Here is an 11,172-nt window from a genome sequence, read left to right on the forward strand (position 1 = left end):
TAATAATGTGATAATATATTGCCGTAGTACTAAGATAGTTTGTACAATTTATCGGGAAGTATCCCACACGCTGAAATAAATTACCGCGCGGGGCGCTGCAAACCGTGTTGCTATCGAGGATCATGTAAATATTTTGAAGCGTTTCCTATCTTCCAGTTTCATTTTAATCTATAAAACTGTGGTACGTGTACATATTAGTTAAGATTGGAGCATTTGCTATACCGAAGATTTTGCTAAGGTCATCCCGTGCTCCCGTTAGTGAACCAGTCTGTGTTAAAACGTAGTACTAGTAGTAGTAGTACTAGTACTAGTAGTAGTAGCAGGAGTAAGATAATAACAAGAGTGCATAATACTAATAGTAATAGAGATGCATCTCTATTATGCACTCTTGATAATAATATTAATAGCCTAGGTTCCTATATTAATTTATTATCTTACTCCTGGTAGTGGTAGTACTACTACTAGTACTAAATTATAAATAGTAATACTACTAATAGTAATAGTTCTTGTTGACTGGTTTTCTGAAAACCAGATGAGACGGGATACTAGAGAAGCGTTGCCGAAGGAGGTTGTTGACCCGAAGTGCTGAGGCGCAGATCTTGCGCGCAGTTCCGCGGCAAGGCGCACGGCGGACCGCGGGAACGTCCACGACAGTATCAGCGCTGGCAGCTTATGGATCCGTGCGCCGAATGCTTAGGCCGGCGCACGCATCCATAGCTGCCAGCGAACAGTCCACAATTTTAGTGGGGGACACAGAGGGCAGACAAATTTCAAGGCCTCGCAGTGGGTAAAGATATCCACAATAGGAATCCTACCTTCAGTATTCAGGGTGCTGACATAAAGTGTAGTGATGATAGTGTACTACTAGTCCTAGTACTTGGTGTAACCCTCGATTACATGTTAAATTTTGATGTTCACATATCAAATATTTGTAAAAAAGCCGCTAGGCAAATCAATGTGCTGCGACGCATTGGAAGGTACCAGGCCTCGAATTAAGCGACGAGAGGGGCAAGGCAATTTTTTAGGGGCATGTGAGAAATTGCCTTGAATTTTCTCTAAAATGGATGGGCACCGAGGCAATTTAAAAGGCATCAAAGGCAACTCTCACAATTTGAGAAGGGCCCCAAGGCACTTTTGTAAAATAACGGAAAACTCAATACAAATTAATAAACTTTTTTACCGTGTATGTACAGACCGTCTCCCGCCCCACATGTACATCGTCTTCCGCCCCATGTAAGCTTACACCGTACACGCGACCCTGTACCCCCTCTGCTAATGAAGTACAGTAACAGGGTTCACATTAACTTTTTATTTCACTAGACACATCGGGCTTAGTAACTGAGGAAACCACTCAGCCCTGACCTAATTTCACTAGCCCAGACCCAGACCATTGTTATGAAAAACTTGGTGTCATCGGTATGAATTCTACTAAAATTTCTCTAACATTTACTGCACTTAGCAAGCTATTCACACCGTACAGATCACACAGCTGGCCATTCTTGCGGCGAGCGTCGTTCCCGCGCTTTAATCGCGCGCGGGCCGAAATTCATGTGCAACATTTAAATATTCGTGTTAATTACCATGGGCATACACAGGCGCAGTGGCGCACGATTTATCGATCGTCTACTGGCAGCGGTTGGCAGCCAAGCCACGTTATTGTTTTGCCGAAGGGTAGACTGGAATCGGCCTCACGCTTCTGCTAGACAATGTACACGCTCGCGACAAACTGTGGCGGCGCCGAACCAGTCTACGCCAGTGGCACCGACGGCAATTACAGAAAAAAGGGCAGGCAGGTCACTGCCGTCGGTCGGGTTGGATTTTCAAGGGCAGTATGGCGATTGATAGGGCACCGACGGCAATTGCCGTCGGTGCCGTCGGTTAATTCGAGCCATGGAAGGTACATACCTACTAGTTGTAGGAAGGTAATTTACCAGTCCTTCATCAAATCAAATTTTAATTTTTGTCCCATTATATGGCATTTTTTTGTCCGTGAAGCCAACAGTAAAAAGTTGGAAAAGTTAAACTGTCGTGCTCTACGCCATGTGTATCAAGACTATATATAGCAGTGATTATGAATCACTCCTTTTGAAAGACGTGTCTACATCACTAGGCCTACGTAGACAAAGACAGATTGCTGAAGAGGTTTACAAGATCCTAACCAGACACTGTCCATCCTATCTGTCAAATTTAATCTCACCCAAAGATATTTGTTATAATCTACGCAGTAAAAATGTAAAGGTCCCACGTTTTAAAACTGTAACATATAGAAAAAAAAGTTTTTGTTATTATGGTGCCAACCTATGGAATGAACTACCACAATGTTTACGCGATAGTGAAAGTCTCTAAGGTGTTTCAAAACTTTATAAAATACGTGCAATGGTACAGAATGCGGTGTGCTCTATGTAAGTTACTATAATTTCTTCCGGCATACAGGCATTTTTGTGTACAGGCCTTCTGTCTCACTTCACACTTGTAATTACTTTTATTTTATCTTATTGCTGTGTCTCATTTCTCAGCTTGTAATTGTTTTTATTGTTTTTATTAGCTCATCTGATGTAGTCGGATGCAGCTTGTAGAATCGCATGATCGTCCGTGCGTCCGTGCGTCTGGCCCTCCGTCGGTGTGTCTGTCCGTCAACAGTTGGGCACAAATCTTAACCGCTCGACGTACGGTCACGATATTGCGGGACGTGGGGGGTAATCCGAAAACGAGTTGGGATGTCGAAGCTGGAGGTCAAAGGTCATAGGTCAAGAAGTGTAAAAGAAGGGGGAACATTCCCTCTTAACTTAAGGTTATAGGGAGGAAATGCAGAATTGCGGCACAAATCTAAACGGCTCGACCTAGTGCTCGTGATAGTCGGTGTATAGCATCACGGTAGGAAAAGCCATCACTGTGCCGAAATATTGGAGGTCCACGTCAAAGATCAATGGGGAACAGGGCAGATTTAGACATTTTTCTGAGGACATTGTGTGACGGAGCGATTGAAAAACTTTTTTGTTTCAGCGGTGACCTACCATTTTTATGGCTTTATTGAAAGGACCATGAAAGTGTGCTTTCCACTGACGTGCGAAGAGTAAGTGTCTGATAACCTTTTGACCCTCAAAAGAAGGTTAAACATGGATTTGTTTACTGTTAGAAAGAATTTGACTGCCGGGTTTGCTAGTAAAATCTATACATCTCTACAATCACTACACTCGGCCTAGCCACTGCAGCACACAGGAGCTGGCACGGTGGTTGAAAGCCTCCAGGGCTACAGGGCTCTGGTAATAGGGGGCATTTAAGGAGATGTCCCATAGTCTGGTCCGCCCCGCATTCACATTCGGTTGGGCCATCTTCAGTGTGTCCCCATTTCTGCATGAGTGCCCTGCATCGACCAAACCCTGTCCTGAGGCGATTTAGGCATAACCACATCGGCCATGCCTCGTTGGCTCCAGGTGGGAGGGATTCCTGGGGTCTGAGTGAAAGCTTATGTTGGCTTGCCTGAAGATGCTTTGACCATTGGGGGGCGATCCTGTAGTGTTGGAGGTTGCCATCCAGGGGTTGAACCGCGTGGATAAAACTGTGCTTGGACTTTAGTCATTACTGTACTGGATCTGGATAGTTTACTGCGTATACCACGGTTACGTGGATAATAACGCAGGGACATTCCGTAAGGAATAAACGTCCAGGGCTATAGCTAGCCGTGAGGTGTGACCTAGCTTGGGTAAAGCCAGGTAGTTAGCCTTTTAGTCGAATGGCACTGAGGGTGGTCACAGCCAGAGTTTTTTTGCACCCTCAGTGGTTCTTTTACATCCCCATTGGCCTTAGTATTACTGGAGACAGGACCGCCATTTTACGTGGTCATCCGAGCCACGGAAGATTCACAGTCTCCAATGTTGAGAGCCAGGTTTTTACACCTTGAGAAAATTCACTGCCCCGGCCAGGGTTTGAACTCACAGCCTTCAGTGGACAGTATACGTGGCCTAACCACTGGGCCACGAAGGCTCTCGTGATGGACTGTTTCATGATGGAAGAGGGGTGGCGAGGGTCATTTTCTTGGTTAAGTTTCTCTACTTGGGATGAAGCTATTTGTCTAACGTGTGGAGGAGCAATGCCACAGAGCAGGTAGAGGTCATCTATGTTGGTTGGTCTCAAGCATCCAGAAATGGCTCTGAAGGCAGTGTTCAGAACTGGGTCAGTTCCTCATTTAGTAGTGGCCAACTTCTTTAGAATACTGTTTCTGGCATCCACTTTGGCATTTGTCTTGATGATGTGATCCTTGTAAGTTAGAGAGCGGTCTAAAGTAACACTTAGATAGACTGGGCTATAGGTATGTGTCGGCCATTTCTCATACCATTTGACTTTCAGTTGGAAGTTTGCATCCTTGTTCTTTAGATGGAAGGCACTTATTTGTGTTTTTCCGGAATTGGCTTGTTGATGGTTTGCTGTGTAATAGGTGGTTAGGCCTGCGAGAGCATTGGTGATGGACTGCATTCGGCTTCGTCAAAGGACTGTTTCTGTGAAGCAATGCAGAAACACGTGTTATATGTTATATATATGGCTGTACTTGTTATGTGAGCTGTGTCGACTCTTGCCGCCATGATACAGAACTGCGGCGAAACGCGTTTTTCGAAGTGTTTTTTTTCCGTTGAGCAAATATAGGCTTCATACATATTTTTACAGTTTTATTTTCAAAGCTAACGTTCAGTTAAAGTGTAGTGAGTTATTTACTTACGTCTTTACAGTGGTTTATCACAAAAATGTGCGCAGGAATGCATCTTTGATAACTTGGGTTGCGCTAAATACGGTATTATTGCTTTTATCAGCTCTACTGAAATCTATCATCTGCAGCATTCTCTATCGATTTAAACAACTTTTTTCTATTTTTGTCTTCTGTATAATCTCTTGGTCCTTCTATACTAACCCTAACAAGGTTACTCTGCATTATGTGTTGTTATTATGTTGCAATGGGGCATGATTACAGTGGATCAAGGATAGTTTGGAACTCCCACAAATTCCACAATATGTTTTCGCATATGTGCTACACTAATCTGGGTTGCTAAACTAGGCTTGGGCACTCCCAGGTCCATATTGGTAATCATAGCGGTAACGATAACACATTTCTGTAAGATAACACAGTCATATAATATGCTCACACTATACTTTGCTTTTGTCTATAGAGGCATTACAGGAAAAGGGAATAGAAAACTTGACAGCTACTGTGGTGTTTAACATTGATTGCCAAACATGGATGAAGATGATCTAGATTTCATGCCACACTCACAAGTACAGAATCAAACACGTGTAAGTGGTGATCTGTAACTATAGATAGCTGTTGTGGCTGCATGCTAATATCTTGTGTTTATTCAAAGAGTCATTATTATTGAGTACACAGACTGCTTTTGCTGCCACACATTCTCTTTCAGGTGAGGGTATACATGAGTCGAAATTAAGTTATGTACGTGTGATTGAGTTTTACTTCTATCTTTATATCTCTCTCCCCTTCTCTCTCTCACTTCCCCTCCCTCCCTCCTTCCCCTTTTATCACTTTGCCATTATTATTGAGTGCATGCAGACTCCCAGCTATCACACATTGTCTTTCAGAGATGCATAGTATTCTGATAGTATATATACATAGAGTTCTTCGTAAATACCACTCGCGCATGCGCTGAGTTATCGGCACGTTGCATGCTGGTCTAGCTGATGATCACGAAAGTTTGCAAACTACGCTAGCGATGTATGTCTGTGCAGTATGTTTGAGAATCAGACAGTAGTGCGTGCGTGCGTGCGCACGTACACGTGCGTGCGTACGTGTGCACATACACATGCATGCGTGTGTGCGTGTGCACGTACATCTGCGTGCGTGCGTGTGTGCGTGTGCACGTACACGTGCGTGCGTGCGTGGGTGCATGTGCACGTACACGTGCGGGCGTGTGCACGTACACGTGCGTGCATGAGTGGGGGCATGTGCACGTACATGTGCGGGCGTGTGCACGTGTGCGTGCGTGCATGCGTGTACACGTGCGTGCGTGCGTGTGTGCACGTACACGTGCGGGCGTGCGTGTGCACGTACACGTGCGGGTGTGTGGACGTACACGTACGTGCGTGCATGCGTGTGTGTGTGCATGCGTGCATACGTGCGTGCGTGTGCACGCACACGTGCATGCTTGTGCACGTAAATACCGCCACCTTTCAATACAGGTTGCTACGTACGCTAGCGATATCGTGCTCTCCTCTCCATAGAGGGCGTTACCAGTGATCACTACCTATCCCAGCGTGCAACGCACGAGCGATATTTGCGAATAACACTATTGAGAGAAGTTAAATTATGTATGTGTGATTGAGTTAATTTAGACCCTCATCCTCTAGGTCTCTCTTTCTCTCCCCCCCCATATCTCTCTCTCTCTCTCTCTGTCTGTCTCTGTCTCTTTCTCTCCCCCCCCCATCTTTCTCTCTCTCTCTGTCTGTCTCTGTCTCTTTCTCTCATTCCCTCCCCCTCCATTCCTCTCTCCTCTCTCTCCTCTCTCTCTCTTCTTTCTCATCTCTCCCTGTCTCTCCTCTCTCTCTCCTCTCTCTATCTCCATCTCTAGCTCTCTCGCTCTTTCTCTCTCCCTCTATCTATATTTCTATCTTTATATAGACTCTATCTATCCATCCATCCATCCATCCATCCTTCCATTTATCTATTTATCCCTCTTTTCCCATTTCCTCACTCCCTCCCCTCTCTCTTTTATGTTTGTTCTATCTCTCTCTCTTTCTGTCTGTCTGTCTGTCTGTCTGTCTGTCTGTCTGTATGTCTGTCTCTCTGTCTCTGTCTCTGTCTCTGTCTCTGTCTCTGTCTCTGTCTCTGTCTCTGTCCGTCTGTCTGTCTGTCTGACTGTCTCTCTCTCTCTCTGTCACTCTCTCTATGTCTCTTTGTAACGACTGGCGCGACGTTACACAGTGGAGAGTGTGGAGAGGACGGGGACTGGCATAACGGACGGGCATGACGTTAGATGGGCGAGAGAGAGAGAGAGAGGTGAGAAGAGTATCGTGCAGATGATCGTGCAGCGTAAGACATTAATCAAAGGCGAACTCTAGCAGTACGGGTACACGATGGATCTTTATTCCAACTCCACACAGATAACAGTAAACTCGGAGCAGGCTCGCACAGGCGCGTGACAGATCTGCCCCGACATGAGTGTGCAAACCCTATTTATCCTCGTGCACGTGTCTTTCGCCTCCTTTGTCCCGGCGACACATAGGTGATTGCGCCCGTAAAAGCCTTTTCGCTACGACTAATTCCGTTATATTGTTACAACTTCTAGTTTAGTTATGCGTCTTTGGCGACACCGCATCCGGTGTGTTGTCGCTGGCCAAGGTACCTGGAGCGCCTATTCCTACATATAACTACTCCTACAACTATGTTTTAATTAACTTGGAGTAAACAATGGAGTAGAATTTCCGGCATAATATTGCTCGCTACACTGTCTCCCGATCTGTGTTTTTCTATTCTCTACCTGTCTCTTTCGTTGTCCCTCTCTTGCTTCCTCGTTGCTTCATCACTCCTTTTTCCTTGTCTCTACGTCTCTGTTTCTCTTTTTCATGCATGCATGTGTTTATTGCAACATGTTAGTTGATAAGGTATGTGTGCCTTCATAATAGTATTATACATTGATGCACAGGAGGCGAGGCAGGGTAGAAGAGCAGGGGACCGGCCTGGGACCGGAGCAGCAGCAGCAGGAGCTGTAAACGGTGCTCTCATGAATGTAAATAAATTATCGTTCGTTAATATCTTGGTTTTATTTTGAAATGGAAATCAAATCACAACTACTTGACATAGCCAATGCTCACGTTTCTCACTTTCTCAATTTAACACTAATTGCCAATTTCTTTGGTGATTTTAGGGTGACATTCCGACCAGACCAACTAGACGCACTGCAGGATGGAGTGAATCACAAAGGTATGGATATGAACCACTGTAGTTAGGGGCACACTGCTATATATAGTCCAGTGTGAAATTTGAGCTTAGAAAGCTGGTCTGTTAGTGTCTGTTACAATTATTGTCATCCAGTACTAGTGGAATACCATATTATAATTTCTTTTCTATGTTGTCACCAAATTATCGTTAGTTCGGTGTATTTCTGTTTACATGTTATTGTTATGTATGTTTATTTAGGTACCTGGTATAGAATCTAGTAGGTGCATGATGCTTAGTGATTCTAATACAATCATTTTTATTTTCTCAACATGTATCTTATTTACAGAAAAAAAGGTGCTGCAGAACCAGAAGAGTATGTACTGATTTATTTTTACTTAATAAGTCAAACTAATACATTTACGTAGATATAATTTAATAAAAATAATTTATGACTAGAAATTTAACCCCCGTACATTTTCCCACCTGTATTACAGCTTCAATTTTTTGTTCATTTCTATGTAGTGTCGTAAATAAAGCATGACTAAAATAGAAGACACCTCATGAATTCCTGTTAGTTTTCATATACATCTTTTCATTTTTCTGCCAACTAAAAATATTACAAATAAATAATGGTTTTCTTGTTAATAGTGAAAGACTGAGAGCAAGCTCACCATTAAAGGATGATGAATCAGATGGTGAGCTGTTATTTGTTGTTTACATTACAAGTTGCTACTCTACCTCCGACTTCTGCTAAACTGTACTATTAACCCAATTTAGTGGTATATGCCACCACAGTTTTTATTTTAATGTTCGTGGCACCGACTGTTTAAAGAGATAAAATCCTATATAATGAAGAACTTGAAGTTATGATTATAAATATAGCACTATTGATAATTAAAAATGTTGTAATTATAATATAATCAGGAGTGTCATAATATAGAGGAGCATGACTCACTCGAAACAAGAAATTCAACATTTCCATGCCCTAGTTTACCTATGATTTATTACGTGAAACTCAATGAAGATGATATCAGAAGTAGCATTGTACATCCCACTCGCCCTCACACTTTACCATGTATTGATACCTCTTCTTATTACACGGGTAGAAATTAACTTTTGAACACGGGAGTCCAACGGACTCCCTACCCTCCAAAAGAGGTAGTCTGAAGCAAAATGAGGGAGTCCGCAGTCTGAGGTTCAAAATATATGATATTAACAATAACACATGTGCTTATTTTTAAGATTCATGCGGTTGCACGTCTGCCAAATTTTCTTTGGACATTAGCTGAAAAATACGGTAATTCCGCGAGGCCATGCTCTGGAACAACTAGTCAGTATGGCAGAATTTTCAGGGAGTCACACGGACTCCTACAGTCCGACAGTAAATCAGGGAGTATTTGACTCCGGACTCCCGTTAATGTCGCACCCTGGTATTATGTAGTTATAGCTTCGAACGTCAGACATCGGTTAAGTTATTCACGTCCTAGTCAAGCGGCAGGCATTCCCAGCCGATGCAAGTAAACAATTGGCAGCCCGCAGTGCTGTTGAAGAAGTTCAGCAGGAAATTATTTTATATAACTATGTCATATGACATCTGTTCATCTGTGCTCGCAGCCTTGGCACAGATCAGAGCCAGCGGTCAGAGCCCACTATTGTGAGTTGCAAATCCCTGCCAAACCACGTCAACAGCGCCGCGAGCTGCCAATTGTTTACTTGCATCGGCCGGGAATGCCTGCCGCTTGACTAGGTTGATAACTAAAACCATGTCTGACGTTTGAAGCTATAACCAAATAATAATAAGAGGTATCGATACAAGTTAAAGTGTGAGGGCAAGTGGGATGTGCAACGCTATTTCTGATGTTGTTTTTATTGAGTTTTACATAATAAATCATAGGTAAACTAGTGCATGGAAATGTTGAATTTCTTGTTTTGAGCGAGTCGTACTCCTCTATATTATGACACTCCTGATAATATAATGTCTTGGGCAATGTCTGGTTGGTGCACTTCTTCACACCTGTTCACACAGGACCCAAGGAAATCATAGAACCAGGTTCGTTATATCTCTATTTGACTGAGATATTAACAGAAAAACTACAAACGTTTGGGTGTGTGAGATGCATGTGATGTATCTGTTGTTGGTGGTTTCATGTTCCATTTATGGAAGTGTGTAGGTAAAGAGCCACATAATCTCTAAATGTATGTCAGTGAGCTTTGATAACCATATATTGTTTGATGTTATATGCGTCGTTTCTCACTTTCCAGCACTGTTTTTCGCAATTATTTGTTCATAATCTGGTTTCATATATTATGGATGAATCTCTCTAAGTTTTTTGTGTTTCAAGAGTGTACAGATTTAGATATCATGTGGCTCTTCATCGCAGTCTGACCCTCTAGCATGAGTCACTAGACTAGTGTGTAATCTGCATTGAATTTTTGTGATGGCTATAGACATGTCTGATGAAAGTGCACATACACACCCAGGTAGGTATTAAAAACAGATAAGTAGCACACATAACATGGTGAATGCACGGCCTAATATACGCAATACTCACCTGTTATTGAATGTATGACCTGTATGTCAATTAGAAATTGCAGCAAAAATCTTATTGAGTTAATAATAAAAGTTGCACTTGTCTTTTGTAGAAATATGAACTGGCTTTTAAGAAACGAGTTGTATTGTGTGGAAATTTGATGAATTTAAATGGTTATATTTTGAAAAAAAAAAAAACACAAGTAAGGTGTGTGTCAGCAATTTTAATGCACATTAATTCTCTTTCTTAGTACTGCAAAATGATCTATACTTACGCTGATAGGGTCTATGTCCCCCAGGGTACTATCGGAGGGTACCCTGGGTATGGTTCGATATATCGGAAAGTACCTCGGGGTACTATACGATATGTTGCTGTGTACCCTGCATTGTCCCACCGTACCCTGACTTTCAGCCAACTGATGTCGTAATACATACACTCTGTCAAGTTACCACATCACATAGAAGAAACCTCAAAACATCGCAATCCAATAAAAATGTATGCTATGTTTGACTATATTTTTCTTTTTCCTTTTTTTTAAACGAAGAGCTAGCTTTTATATTTTAGTTTTACAACATCGGAAATACATCGGTTACAAGTCAGGGTACGGTGGGACAATGTAGGGTATGCAGCAACATATCGTATAGTACCCCGAGGTACTTTCCGATATATCGAACCATACACAGGGTACCCTCCGATAGTACCCTGGGTGACATAGACCCTATCAGCGTAAGTATAGATCATTTTGCAGTACTAAGAAAGAGA

The 11,172-nt window shown here is 42.8% G+C and overlaps 1 protein-coding gene across 2 annotated transcripts in view; it reads left to right on the forward strand.

Annotated features, from left to right (window-relative positions):
* Nucleotides 1-97: 97 nt before the first annotated feature.
* Nucleotides 98-11,172, forward strand: part of LOC106813858 (intraflagellar transport protein 43 homolog A-like) — a 17,236-nt gene continuing 6,161 nt past the window's right edge. The window contains exons 1-7 of one of the 2 annotated variants that reach the window (XM_014818102.1): nt 98-181; nt 5,160-5,283; nt 7,644-7,727; nt 7,866-7,921; nt 8,226-8,252; nt 8,528-8,574; nt 9,906-9,929. In XM_014818102.1, coding sequence (XP_014673588.1) covers nt 5,227-5,283; nt 7,644-7,727; nt 7,866-7,921; nt 8,226-8,252; nt 8,528-8,574; nt 9,906-9,929 — 295 coding nt within the window. In that variant the 5' untranslated portion in view covers nt 98-181; nt 5,160-5,226. The remainder of the gene's footprint in view (nt 182-5,159; nt 5,284-7,643; nt 7,728-7,865; nt 7,922-8,225; nt 8,253-8,527; nt 8,575-9,905; nt 9,930-11,172) is intronic. The other variant, XM_014818107.1, reaches the window with a different exon arrangement.

Source organism: Priapulus caudatus, unplaced genomic scaffold, assembly GCF_000485595.1.
Source record: "Priapulus caudatus unplaced genomic scaffold, Priapulus_caudatus-5.0.1 Scaffold24, whole genome shotgun sequence".
NCBI lineage: Eukaryota > Metazoa > Priapulida > Priapulimorpha > Priapulimorphida > Priapulidae > Priapulus > Priapulus caudatus.